The following is a 14,726-nucleotide window of genomic DNA, read 5'->3' on the forward strand; positions in this document are numbered from 1 at the left end:
TGACTGCAGTCACCGTCTGCGTTGATTTTGGATCTCAAGAATATGAAATCAGACACTGTTTCCACTTTTCCCCCGTCTATTTGCCATGATGTGATGGACTGGGTGCCATGATCTTTGTTTTCTGAATGTTGAATTTTAATGTGTGGAAAGGTGTTTTTTTTTTTTTTTTCCTTAGTTAGTGTGAAAAGATAGATTATTCCATAAATCTACTGGGAAAACCAGTTGGTCATTTAGAGGATTTGGAACTCAAAATAATGTCTATTTTGTTACTTATAATAACCCCCCATTTCCAGTAGATAAAACATTTAAGCAAAACCAAACAAATAACAGAATCATTAAGGATAAAAACTATGAACAGGATACTATTTTTGTTTTTATATATAAAATCATAAAGTAGAGGCAATCTTTCTAAGAATGATGATAGCTAAAAGGTTTAAATGGAGGGAAAATACATTAAACAGGGTAAAAGATAAATGAGAGCTGGAGGACAAGTAGTGATGTGCGTGATGGATAAAGGCTAACACACTTTATACATCAAGAGTGGGGTCAGTCACGAGGGCTTCCCAGGTGGTGCAGTGGCAGAGAACCCACCTGCTAGTGCAGGAGACACAGGAGGCACAAGGACTCAGGTTCGAGGCCTGGGTCAGGAAGCCCCCTGAAGTAGGAAATGGCAACCTGCTTCAGTATTCTTGCCTGGAAAATTCCATGGACAGAGTAGTCTGGCAGGCTACAAGTCTGTGAGGTCGCGAGGAGTTAGAAACAACTGAGAGAGCACACACACACATAAATTAATAGGGAAAAGATTAACCATCCAACACAGATGGACAGAGGACCTGAACAGGCAGCTTACCAAAAAGGTGTGAACAATTCAGAAACGTGGGGAGCATTTGCCTTTTTACCCATTGGCAAAGATTAAAAATACTGGTAATATACACCTATGGTGAGGAAGTGTATGATTTCAGAGGGAATTTAAATTGGTACAACCTTTTCAGAAAGCAATTTGGCAATATCCATCAAAATACAAAATGGATATAATTTTGATAAAGAAATTTCAAATCTAGAATTCTATATCACAAATTTATTTGCATGTGTGTGCAAAATGATTCTGTAAGGATGCTTCTTATAGCACTGATGTACTAGGGAAAAACATCAACAGGGACAGCTGCTAGAAAGAACGCTGACAACCTAAAAGAAATGAACAGCTTTCTAGAAACATACATCCCACCAAAACTGAATCAAGAAGAAATAGGTAATTTGAACAGACCAATCACTAAAAGTGAAATAGAATCTATAATTTAAAAACTCCCTACGAACGCAAGTCCAGGACCAGATGGCTTCACAGGAGAATCTACCAAACATACAAAGAAGAACTTACATGATTCTTCTCAAGCTCTGAAGAGGAGGAAACACTCCCACAGGCATTCTATTAAGCCACTGTAACCCCCGATACCAAAACCAAGCAAAGTCACCACCAAGAAAGTTACAGACCAGTGTCTTCGATGAATATAGATGCAAAGATTCTCAACAAAATATTAGCAAACTGAATCCAACAACACATAAAAAATATACCCCACAACTGAGTGGAATTCTTCCCAAGTTCACAAGGATGGTTCAACATATGCACGTCATCAGTGTAGTATACCACACAAACAAAGTCAAAAATCACATGATCATCTCAATAAATATAGAAAAAGCATTCGACAAAATTCAGTATCCATTAATGACAAAAACTTATATCAAAGTGGGCAAAGAGGTAACATATCACAATATAATAAAAGCCACTTATGACAAACCCATAGCGAACACAATACTCAACAGTGAAAAAAAGCTGAAAGGCTTCCTGCTAAAATCGGGAACAAGACAAGAATGCAGACCCTCACCATTTATATTCAACATAGTATAGGAAGTCCTAGCCACAGCAATCAGAGAAGGAAAAAAATAAAAGGAATCCAAATCGGAAGAGAAGCGGTAAAATTGTCACTCTATGCAGATATGATACTATATACAGAAAACCGTAAGGACTCCACACAAAAGCTAATAAATGAATTCAGCAAAGTAACAGGATACAAGACTAACATTCAGAAGTTGATTATATTTTTTTAAAATTAACAATGGAATATCAGAAAGGGAATGTAAAAGACCATACTTTTTTAAGATTGCACCAGTCCCCCAACAAAGCCCAGGAATAAACCTGACCAAGGAAAGACGTATATGCTGAAAACTATAAAACATTAATAAAGGAAATAAGAAAGGGTTCAAAGACATGGAAAGAGAGCCCATGTTCTTGAATGAAGAAAACTTTCATGGCTGATGTGGAAGGAAGTACAAAATACATCATTAGGTTAAAAAGGAAAGCAGCAAGTTGCCAAGGAGCCTGACCATGCAACTCCTTCACATGGGAAATAGAAAGAATAGTAAATGTGCTTCTCTGAGGTCACCAGACTGTTGATAGTGTTCACACAGGGACTAGGTTGGGAGGGGCACCCAATGTTTCTTGCACATTCCTTTCAGTCATTTAAATTTGTGTATGAACTATGTTCACAGGTAATTACGACAATAGAGAAAAGGAGGGACAAGCTGATGGCTGGGGTTACTACCGTCTGACAATATACAACGTAATAAGATGAAACCTGACTGCCAAGGGAAAATTCAAAATCAAGGCAAAAACTTGTAAAATTTCATGAATCCAATGAAAGGGAGAGAAAGCTGTTTTAGTTACAATTCCACAGTCAAATAAGGGTCTGGCAAACATAGGCTGTTTAACACTGAAACACAGGCAGTCGACAAAGGATGAAGCCCTTCAAAAGAGGAGCGCTTGTTTACCAAGGACCGAGAGAGACCCTGAGCCCTTAAATCCTCTTGCTACAATGACCCTCTTTATGATCATGCTGTGAACAGTCAACGCAAAGCTTAGAATGTCACGCTGTGATCTCATACATTTTGTCAAAAAAAACACACATGTAAAACAACACTACTTGAAGCATTGCTTGCTCAATTTAAGAATAAGCAGCCAAGCGCAATCCTAATTTTGGTGTCAGATTTTTTTTTTGGCCTTGCCAAGCAGGCTTGTAGAATCTTAGTTTGAGGATCGGGATCAGCACAAGCACAGAGTCCTAACCACTGGACTGCCAGGGAATTCCCTTGCTGTCAGATTGAACAAAAATTTTTTTAAAAATTTATTATTATTTTTACTTTACAATATTGTATTGGTTTTGCCATACATCAACATGAAGCCGCCACAGGTGTACACGTGTTCCCAATCCGGAACCCCCCTCCCACCTCCCTCCCCATACCATCCCTCTGGGTCATCCCAGTGCACCAGCCCCAAACATCCTGTATCCTGCATCAAATCTAGACTGGTGATTCGTTTCTTACATGATAGTATACATGTTTCAATGCCATTCTCCCAAATCATCCCACCCTCTCCCTCTCCCACAGAGTCCAAAAGACTGTTCTATACATCTGTGTCTCTTTTGCTGTCTCGCATACAGGGTTATCATTACCATCTTTCTAAATTCCAGATATATGTGTTAGTATACTGTATTGGTGTTTTTCTTTCTGGCTTACTTCACTCTGTATAATCGGCTCCAGTTTCATCCACCTCATTAGAACTGATTCAAATGTATTCCTTTTAATAGCTGAGTAATACTCCATTGTGTATATGTACCACAGCTTTCTTATCGATTCGTCTGCTGATGGACGTCTAGGTTGCTTCCATGTCCTGGCTATTATAAACAGTGCTGCGATGAACACTGGGGTACACGTGTCTCTTTCAATTCTGGTTTCCTTGGTGTGTATGCCAAGCAGTGGGATTGCTGGGTCATAAGGCAGTTCTATTTCCCATTTTTAAAGGAATCTCCACACTGTTCTCCATAGTGGCTGTACTAGTTTGCATTCCCACCAACAGTGTAAGAGGGTTCCCTTTTCTTCACAACATTTCAGTTTCATTTTTAAAGATAATCAATTTCCTTCTCCCCTTGGTCCATTTTCTATGAAATTTTGGTCTTCATTTAAAGTAGATTCCCTTCACAAGACCTTTAATCCTAAGAGTCAGAGACCTTCCCTCTCAGGTTCAAGGAACACCTGAATTTTTTATGGCACACCATCTCCAGCCTGCATAAGCTGTTATACTTGCCACTCTAAAGCTTTTTTCAATAAAAATTAGTTATCTATTGTTCATTATCTGGGCAGTGCTGGGTCTCTATTGCTGCGTTCGGGCTCTCTCTAGCTGCGGGGAGCAGGGCCCCTCTTTACTGCAGTACTTCAGCTTCTCATCACACGGGCTTCTCTTGCTGTGAAGCATGGGTTCTAGGAACGCGGGCTTCAAGAGTTGTGACCTACGGGCTTAGCTGCTCTGCCGTGTGCGGAATCTTCCTTGACCAGGAATCGAACCCATGATCCCTGCATTGGCAGGTGGATTCTTAATCACTGGACCAGCAGAGAAGTCCCCCAAAGGATCCTGCCTGGCACGAGGGGAAGCAACTACTAAATCAGGCTGGTCTGCCCTGGTCCCTAACTTGGGGTCATGGATGCTGTATTTATTCAGCCAAATCTAACTGCTCCTTATTTCTCCATGGCAGTCGGTCTCAAAGTGTGGGCCTTAACTTGACTTAAAAATGTGAGATCTTTCTTAGATTTTTGTGGGTAAATGATCTTGTTTCATAGAAGTTCATTATTGTACAAGACTAGGGGCTATTTATTAGCAATTAAGTGGGTTATTATGGACTACTAACATTCAGAATTTATAAAACAAAACTAGCCATTACTAAAATCACCAATTCCATTTTCCAGAGGGAAATGTGAGCACTGCACAATGTGAAGAAGGCTCTGCTGAGCATGTAAGAGTGTGCAGAACTAGTCCCTTTAAATTCTATCTGTTTTAAAGGAGAAAGTGTGACTAATCCACTTAGGTAATTATCAACCACGCTTGATGTAGATTGCATGGTTCACTTTTAAGTGCAGTCACGTTGCATCAGTGGAATTTTTGGCTACTAGCTTTCTTCTGACAGGACCTTAAGACATTCTGTACGCATCGCAGTTCAAATATGTTAAAACAAGTCCCCCCCAATTTGCTTATTTGGTATTGCTGTTTTAACACCTTGCAATATACTATCGCAATAAAGAAACAATGCATTTGAATAACTGTGTTTTAGGGCAAGGCTTCACAACAACAAATCCTGAGTATGAGGTTTCTGCGTCTCAATGATATCTTTACAGCTCTTGCTAGCATCAAGTTTGGTATTCTCCAACCTTACTATTATGACTGAGCTTGGTTTCCATCAGAGGGCAAGAGCAGGCGGGAAGAGAGGTCGTTAGAATCTTCTGCCCATTTTAGATGAGCAGCAATTAGAGACAATTGAGAATCACAGTTCGGAGATGACACGCTTCAGAGAGTTTTGCATGAAAAGACACAGGAAAGAGTCAACAGAACTGGAAACCCGGGAACCCGGGTTCTACCTCCACACATCGTCCAGACACTTACAGACACAGGATTACAAGTCGCAGCGCTGAGAGCAAGCAGGGCTCTCGATCAGCGTTCCCTGTGGTTACTTTTACTTCTACCCTTGCCAGGGACTCGGGGTAGGGGTGAACTGCAGTAGCCTCATGCGGAAGATGTGTTGCCAACTCCTTCCGGCTGATGAAAAACGGAGGGCAAAGGCAGAAATGAGGGGCTCACCTGATGGTCCTCCATACTTTCCATCAGCTCACAATCCTTGCAGCTAACAAAGAGGAAACTGGGAAGAGGTTTGTTTGCGTCTCCTCATCTCACTACCTGAAGCATCTTGTGTGTGCTGCTATCACCACTTCCCTTTTCAATTCGGCACGTATCTCGGCATCTGGAAATGCCGACCGAGAGCTGTGCTTGCTCTCAGCAGCTCCTTCATTCATTCATTTAGACATTTATTACTTGCTGTTGGCAGGCACCCGTGCGCTAGCGTCTCCCAGGGAAAGCCAGGTGAGTCAGGCAACTGCAGTCTTCAGAGAGTTTACAATTTAGTCGAGAAGATAAGACATGCAGTGAGCACAGTGAACAGGGAAGAACATTTTGAATGCCGTACTGTAGGTAGAGGCCAAGTGCCATGTGAGTGTGCGAGAAGGAAAAACCCAGCCCTAGATGGGAAAGGAAGGAGACTGAAGGAGTAGAGTGGGTAGTTACCTGAGTTAGCTCCAAATTCAACTAAGTTTTCCGGGCGTGGAGCCCTGGAGGAAGCAATTGGGAGCCACTGAAGATTTAGGAATCCCGCTGTAATATAACCACGCGCTCTCTGGAGAGCTTCACAGGCTGCGGGGAGTGCTGGCAGGGGGAGACCGGCCCAGGGGACTGCTGCAGTAATGAGCGTAACGAGGCTCCAGCCGTGGCAGGAGAGCAGCGGGCAGACATCTGAAAGGAAGACTCCGAAGGCCCATGAGGACGAGCAAGGGTCTGCCCCAGCCACCAGCCTGCTTTATCCCCCACTCCCTCCTACAGCCTCTGGATCCTTTAGGACAGAGCAGCGAATGAAGTCAGCAGGACAACACAGGTCATCTCCCAGCTATAGCACTGAGTGAAAAAAGCTGTTATCGCAGGGCACGCCACTGTGTGGTTCCATTTAAGCTCTATGCACTGTTCTGGGAAACGAGGATCAAGAGGAACCCGCGGTGGAGACTGAGGGTGAAGCATGTGGGATAATGCACTCCCTCCAAAATCTACATCCCCACACCTGGAGTCCATGACTACGTGACCTCATGGCGTGGAGGCCTGTGCAGGGGGGTTAAACTCAAGACCTTGTGACGAAATGATCCTGGATTGTCCGGTGTGTGTGTGGGAGAGAGGGGCACCGCGTACCCACAAGGTTCCTTACAAGCGAGAGATGGAAGCATGAGGGTCAGAGGCCAGGAACGAGAAGTGAGAGACGAGCAGAGGAGAGAGCAACGTGACTGGTGGCTGCGGCCAGGAGCCAGGGAACGTGGGCAGCCTCTAAAAGCTCGAAGAGGGGGGAAGCAAATTCTCCCCTAGAGCCTCCAGAAGGAAGGCTGCCCTGCCAATTCATTTCTCACTTTTGACTGCAGAATCAGAAGAGAACATGTATGTGTTGCTTTACCGCACTGAGTTTGTGGCAATTTGTTACAGCAGCAGCAGAAAATAAATGCAGGTCGAAAGCTAAGGGAGCGAGGTATCCAGAAGCCAGGTGAACACAGCCTATCAAGAACAGGGCAGTGATCGCCATGTCAGAGTTCTGTCAGGCCAGTGAGAACTGACCATCAGGTTTAGCCAGGGGAAGGTCCCGATGACCCTGACGAGGGCACTTTCAGTACCACGGTGGGTTCAGAGAGAACAGGAGACTCACTACTTGTCTGTCTAAATGAATGGAAGGCAACATATGGACCAATGGTGAGTGTGTGTCTTAGGATAAATAATAAAGAAAGTGAAGATGATGGATGCTGCTCAGGCGTCAGTTTTGGTTCTCTGCTGGGAATGTTTCCAGAAATGATTACTCTCAGGTGTTTCTGAGATTCCTGTCTGTTTCTTTTTATTTCCCCCATAGAGTCCTAACTTCCAGCGACAGTGAAAGTCATTCAGTTGTGTCTGACTCTTTGTGACTCCATGGACTCTGCAGTCCATGGAGTTCTCCAGGCCAGAATCCTGGAGAGGGTAGCCTTTTCCTTCTCCAGGGGATCTTCCCAACCCAGGTCTCAAACCCAGGAATCAAACCCAGGTCTCCTGCATTGCAGGCGGATTCTTTACCACCTGAGCCAGAAGGGAAGCCCTAATTTCAACCTTCCCCTTAATTTAGGTCTCAAAGCCCCTTCTCTGAATTCCGGGGTGATATCAGGGAGCAATCTTGGAGCCTGTGCTTACCCCATGTCACATGGAACCACAATGACTTGGGTCCCTGGCTCTCTCTCAGCTGGCCCTAGCTTCATCCTCCAGGTAAAGCCCACCTGCCACCACAAGGCCCTGGCAAGTAGCAAAGGATGGTGGCTGCTGATGGGCCAGGCAGGCCCATTTAGGGGCCCTCCTGTAGGCTAAGCAGATCTTGACCCCCGTGAGTCAGCAGACTTGTCATGTCCACTCTGCTCTGCAGGTGGGGGCAGTTTGGCAAGTTCCCCAAGCACTGGCTTTTATCTGAACTCTCAGCTCAGACCGGCGCTCCAAGCTGCGCTATGCGCAAGCTGTTCCGGAGCCTGGGGTGGGGTGGAAACCCTGAGTCTTCCTGCACTTAGATCTCCTCCTTAATTACTCAAGCTCTGAACCTCGAATGGCCGGACCCTCAGAGCCTGGCAGAAGCACACGTGGCAGAATCTGTGGATTTCTCGGCCGCTCAGAGATAGGTATGCCTTGTGGGACTAGGACACGACACCCAGAGACATTCAGAAAGCAGGGTTAGCCCAACAGCAGGGGCTGGGAGTCAGGGCTTGCCTTCCTCCAGGGTTTCCTCCAACAGGGCTTTTCTCCAGGGGCAAGCTTAGATGTCTGCCCACAAGAAGCGTTCTTGAGGTCTAGCGGTGTGAGATGGCGGGGGGAGTATGGTCTGCCCTTTCAGAATTATTTTCCTCATCGTGGCAGGTCTGGAGTGAGGGAAGGATTCTGGTTGGACTGTGATGAAAGCTGTAGCTCTCGCACCAGAAAAATGCACAACCATGCGTTTTTACACATATTTTCATCTTTTCTATCAATCTCAGAAAATACTCCACAGATCACCAGGGTTAAGAAGCTCTGCTTTAGGTGTCTTCCAAAGTGTGATACTCACTCCACTGATGGTGCTCAGGATTTTAGGGGATGGGAGGATGAGCATTTATTTTAACAGCTCTATTTTCAATGTGCATGTAAAATCTGTGATTTCACTGGTAATGATGCCTAGGGCAAGTAAGTGGTAAAATAGTGAGTCTACTTACAGATAAACATTAAATAGTTCAAGTCCTATGCCAATTTGAAAAAAAACTGGGACACTGATTCATGGATGGCCTACGTCTGGGAAACACACTATCCATGGCCTTAGGAGATCATTTCTTTATTTCTTAAAAAAAAAAAAAAAGGCGGTTGCAGTTGCAACTCAATCAATGGGCTTCACACCCCCTAACAACGTGAGCCACTCTTACCTAAGCTTGGAGTGAGGAGCCCAGAGCGCCCAGCTGAGAAAACGGCCAACTTCCCTGCTGAGCCATCACTGATTCACCTCCTCCTCAAGTCCAAGGCTATAACAAACCTTGCCTCATCCCCTAGTATGCTGGCTTAAACAAGTCTGACTTGTTTCATGTGTGTGTGCTTTCCTGTGAGTGTGAATGAATGTGTGTGTAAGTGTATATACAGAGGGGGTGTGGTAAAGTGGGGAACCGGGGAAACCAATGGGGCTGAGTCTTGTCCCTGCAATTTCATGGCAGAGCTCCATCCAGCAGGCTCCTCTCCGAGGACTACACTTGGGAAGAAGGATTCTGACGATGGGCAACATTCAGAAATGACCCCAAAGAACAGAGCTGGTTCATGATACTCCCCTTCCCTGTCAAGGCCCCTCCTTGTCCTCACGTTACAGGAGTCGGGTTCTAGCCTCAACAGGTGTCAGCATCCCTGGTCAAGTCCGAGGAGAGGAGAGAGGTGGAGAGGGCAGCACAGGGGCTGCTAGGAGGGCTTAACCAGAGAGAAGAACACAAGTGTCTTCTCTGTGTTCAGGCCTTACAAGGAGAGCTTCTTTCTGGCAGGACAGCTTCTCTAGATTTCTCCTCTGGCTACCTCTCCTCCTCAATATAAAGACAACCCTGCACTTGTTTCCAGAACAGAAATCTGCAGACAGAAGCTGACGAGCAACTGGAGTATTGGGTGAGTATGGTCGTAGGTCAAGTATGGGCCATGGGTTTGTACGTATGATGTTAGTTTTCTCCATATCCTCAGGTGGGAGCCCAGTTATAAGGACACCTGAAACACAGCCACACTGGGACTCTAGGTGAGGCAGGCGTAGGAAGCAAATTGAGACTCAGTATTCTCTGAAGGTCAGGTAAAGCAAAGCAAGTGAAAGTCCAAGTCTCTCAGTCGTGTCCAACTCTTTGCGACCCCACAGACCATACAGTCCATGGAATTCTCCAGGCCAGAATACTGGAGTGGGTAGCCTTTCCCTTCTCCAGGGGATCTTTCCAACCCAGCTATTGAACCCAAGTCTCCCGCATTGCGAGCGGGTTCTTTACCAGCTGAGCCACGAGGGAAGCCCAAGAACACTGGAGTGGGTAGCCTATCCCTTCTCCAGGGGATCTTCCTGACCCAGAACTTGAACCAGGGTCTCCTGCATTGCAGGCAGATTCTTTACCAACTGAGCTATGAGGGAAGCAAAGCAAAACAAAGCCCAATCAGACCACAGTGCTGGGTGGCTAGCAGAGCCGGGAGGTGAAGCCATCTTAGGAGAGATACTCTGGATGGTGCTGGGAGGAGAGGTCACACCCTAGGCTCCTGTTATAGGTTACAGTTACAAAATAGGATGCCCTCCATAACCCATCACATGCCTGGAAGTCTCTAGTATTCTGGCCTCTGCCTCTCATTTCCTGCACTCAGCTTCGGTTATACCTACAGCTAAACCCCTTCGGCATGACCTGACACCAAATGTCGGCTTCCAAGATTAAACTGGGCTCCTGCTGCAGAATAGTGAGTCCTGTCGTTTTACCTATAAAGTCTCCCAAATTCAACCTTCCCCTCTTCTTGGTCAAAGCCACCATCATTACCTCTCACTTGGGCTGCAGGGTAGCCTCTTGCCTGGTCTCCACACACCCACCTTGGCTCCCTCCACTCCTTCTCATCATTGCAGCCAGGATGCTCTTCCAAAGATGCAACTCTGACCATGCCACATCCCTGCTTGAATCTGTTCCCTGGCTTCCGATTGTTCTCAGAATCATGCCCCAAATCCTGACCAGAGCTGCCTGGCTGATCTCTGGCCTCCTTCCATTTCCCTCTCCTTGCCCACCAGCTTCCGGTCACATTGGTTTTATTTCTGTCCCTTGACCCTGCCAAGTCCTCACCCTTCAGAGCCTCCAGGTATTCTGTTCCCTCTGTCTGGACTGTTGTTCTCACCACACTCCACCTGGCTACAGTCAGGTATCCACTGATCAGCTCCCAGGGTAAACAGCACTTTCTCCAGAAAGTTCTCCCTGATTCATACTCTGACAGCTCCAGGCAACTGAAGAATTACTATAGCGTGTTAGGTCCATGAATGAAACCATATTGTTTTGTCGATTGGTACCTCAGTCCATTGGTATCAGCGCCTAGCTCAGCGCTGCCAATCATGAACACATCAAGTGAGTGAGTGAATCAGTGATGAAAGAACAGGGCAGGATGATTCAGTGAAAAGACACCTGGAACAGTGAGAGTCAAGTCCTTTCATCCAAAGACCTAAAAGCATTTGCTGGGACCGTCTTGAATGAAGAGCTAGAAGCAGGGAACAACTGTTGGTTTATGTTCAAGCATGATGGCCCCATCGTCCCCAGTCCTACAGCTGGGCCTGGGGAAGGCCTGAAGAGTCAGTTTGCCTCTGGCCCAGGCCTACCCAGAGCCCAATAGATAAGATCATCTCCCACACCCAAAGGTCCTTGGAATGGACAGTGTACTGATTTTGGAATCAGACACACTTGACTTTTCTACTATCTAGCTCAGACTCCCTCAGATCACAAACTGACCTCGAACTACTATAGTGTCTCTTTGGGCCTCAGTTTCCACATCCTACAATGGAGATGATAAAATACACCCGGGGATCAGACAGAGGTTTGAACGTCACCATTAGCCTGGAATGCACAGCTGCTTGCAGTTCAGAGTGCTACTTCCCTCTCCCCAGCACAGCTGGCTCACCCCATCACGTCACTCTGCTGGACACCCAGGCCAGCACGCAGGGCACGAAACGGAGGGAGATCTGAAGGGCGGGAGGACACAGGCCGTCTAAGATACCACCCCAACTTTTCCACTCGGCCAGGGAAGCCCTGGCGCAGGACAAGGGTGGCACAGGGAAATCCTAACTAACTGAGAAGGGTGACCAGTCTGCGCCTTTTGGATGCAGGAGTAGAGTGACATGGGGAGGGGAGGACAGGTGAGCCTGGAAGCTATTATTCAAACAGAAATGAAGAGTAGTTGCAAAAAGGGAGAGGCTGATAAGGGAACAGGAAGGAAAGATTGGGTGTGTGAGGGGCTGGGAGGGAAAAAGTGACCCAAGACGTCAGATGGCCAGAGGCTGCAGCAGGAACCAGCAGGAAGCAGGAGATACCTTGGGAGGTGGGAGAAGTAGCAGACAGCAGAGGGTCGGGGAAGTGCTGGAAAGGAAGGGCAAATTCCTGGCTGGGGAGCCAGCGGTGGCGGTCAGGGCTTGTTACCAGGAGAGAAGGAGGTGGCTGTCACCTTGGGCCCTCCTGGAGCGCAGGTGCACGGGGCTCGCGGGCAGTGGTGTGCCGGTGGTGGGGGGAGGAAGCAGGGGTGTGGGACCACCGCCTGGCTGTACCTGGGGATCTCCTTGCAGGTCGCCCACGTAGTACTGCTCGAGCCAGCGGCGCGCGTTGTCCGAGTGCCGGTGCGGCGGCCCGTCCAGGTCGGCGCTCACGTCCTGACCCGCGCGCGCCCACAGCAGCTGCTCGCCTCCCGGGTGCTGCCGCACGAAGCCGGTGAGGTCGTAGAGGCGGGCCCCGCGGCGGACCCAGCAGGCGCCGGCCGCCAGGCGCCGCTGGACCTCGGCGGCGGAGAAGCAGGCGGCGGGGGGCGGAGCGGGGGCCATGGCGGGAGAGCGGAGCTCGCGGCTGGCTCGGCGACTGCCCGGCGCGCCTCTGGCAGCCCGCGGCCGCCGCCGCCTTGACGGGCCGGCCGCCACCGCACCTGCTCATTTGCATGCCGCGCTCCCATTGGCCGCGCGGCGGGACTCGGCGGGGGCCGCTTCGCCATTGGCCGGCGGGACGCCTGGCAGAGCAGGGCGGGCCGGCGAGGGCGCGCTCCGCCAGGTGGCCCGAGGCAGGCCGGGGTCCGCGCTGCACCGGGTGGTCCTAGGCAGGCGGAGGGCGCGCCCGCCGGGTGTGTCTCGGGACGGGTGTGCCCGGGAGCACAGGGGCAGACGGATGGGGGCGGGGAGAGTCCTCCTGTCGTCGTCGGCGGTCCGGACAGACGTGCTCCTTGGCCTGATCGCCACCACCGCTGCCTTATCTCCGCCGATCTCCCAGATCGCCACCTGGGAGAAACCTTCAGGTTTCCATCCTCAGGCTCCGGGCGTGGGTGACGAGGAGGAGAGGCAGTGTGACGACTCGAGTAACGCAACCGAGACGCTGGCCTCTGGCGCCCCCAAACCCTGTAATCACAACACATAATATTTAATAATAAATAGACAAATATTTTAATATTTAACAATGGATTTCCCTCGGGGCTCAGAAGCTGGAGAATCTGCCTACCAATGCAGGAGACGCAGGAAACGTTGGTTCCATCCCTGGGTCAGGAAGATCCCTTGGAGGAGGAAATGACAACCCATCCCAGTATTTCTGCCTGAAAAATTCCATGGACAGAGAAGCCTGGTGGGCTACAGTCCATGGGGTCGCAAAAAGTTGGACATGACTGAGTGACTAAGCCCCCACAATATTTTAAGGTAATATTTTGTTAATTATGTAAATGTGCTTTAGTGCCACTGAACTGTAAATTTTAAGATGTTTAAAAGCTCACTTCTATGTCTATTTTACCAGAATAAAGATATATATAATAATTTTTTTTTAATAGGAATACTGGCAAACCAATCAGTGGGTTGGCCACCTGCTTTTGTAGAGTTTTAGTAGAACTAGGACTAGCAAGAAGAGTGAAGCAGGGTAGTGAACATGAAGGGCTGGATCTTGTCTTTAATGCTTTAAGTTTTAGTATGTTGTTCATGCTGGATTTTCTCGCACTAGTTTTGAATTTTTTAAATACTGCATTATTATTACTATTGCCATGCCGAATTTGGGATCCTAGTTCCCAGAGCCGGGATTGAATCCTTGCCCTCTGCAGTGTGATACTCAGTGTAACACAGAGTCTTAACCACTGGACCACCAGGGAGGTCCCTAAAGTATTATCTCCATTACTGAGATTTTTTGGTGTACCCTTAAATTTGCTTTCCTGGTGGCTCAGAGGTTAAAGCGTCTGCCTCTATTATGGGAGACCTGGGTTCGATCCCTGGGTCGAGAAGATCCCCTGGAGAAGGAAATGGCAACCCACTCCAGTATTCTTGCCTGGAGAATCCCATGGACAGAGGAGCCTGGTGGGCTACAGTCCATGGGGTCACAAAGAGTCAGACACGACTGAGCAACTTAACTTAAATTTTGCACACAGAGTGCCTGCCTGAGTTGCCTCAGTCTAGTCTCATCTTCTGGAGAGGGCTCTGAAGGAAGAACAGAGAATCACATTGCCATTACAAAAAAAGAAATAGGGACCTAAAGAAGTGAAGCCCAGTGACCATGCTGGATGGGAGGGAAGACCAAGGGTGCTCATCCGGGTTTGTTTATAACAGGGAAGAACTGCACACATCTTTGCCCACTTCAGCTTGTGGTTTGTAATAAAAGGATCCTGGTTCTGGGGCTGCATCTATTTAACTGGCTTTGTTCTCTCCCAGAAAAAGGTATTTTCACGGTCACCCTGTTTATTCTGTTGTGGGGGTGGGCCTCTAAGCTGGGCCAGTGCTGTAGGAAAAGCCCAGCTCAGATGCCCTAGAGGCTACCCCAGCTACAGACATGTCCAAGGTCAGGTGGCGCTAGTTGTAAAGAATCCACCTGCCAATGAG

At 47.9% G+C, this 14,726-nt stretch overlaps 1 protein-coding gene across 1 annotated transcript in view; it reads right to left on the minus strand.

The window, feature by feature from the left end:
• FA2H (fatty acid 2-hydroxylase) overlaps window positions 1-12,801 on the minus strand; it is a 54,687-nt gene extending 41,886 nt beyond the window's left edge. Inside the window, exon 1 of the mRNA XM_069552363.1 lies at window positions 12,444-12,801. Coding sequence (XP_069408464.1) covers window positions 12,444-12,713 — 270 coding nt within the window. The 5' untranslated portion in view covers window positions 12,714-12,801. The remainder of the gene's footprint in view (window positions 1-12,443) is intronic.
• Between the last annotated feature and the right edge of the window lie 1,925 nt (window positions 12,802-14,726).

Source organism: Ovis canadensis, chromosome 14 (assembly GCF_042477335.2).
Source record: "Ovis canadensis isolate MfBH-ARS-UI-01 breed Bighorn chromosome 14, ARS-UI_OviCan_v2, whole genome shotgun sequence".
NCBI classification, from domain to species: domain Eukaryota; kingdom Metazoa; phylum Chordata; class Mammalia; order Artiodactyla; family Bovidae; genus Ovis; species Ovis canadensis.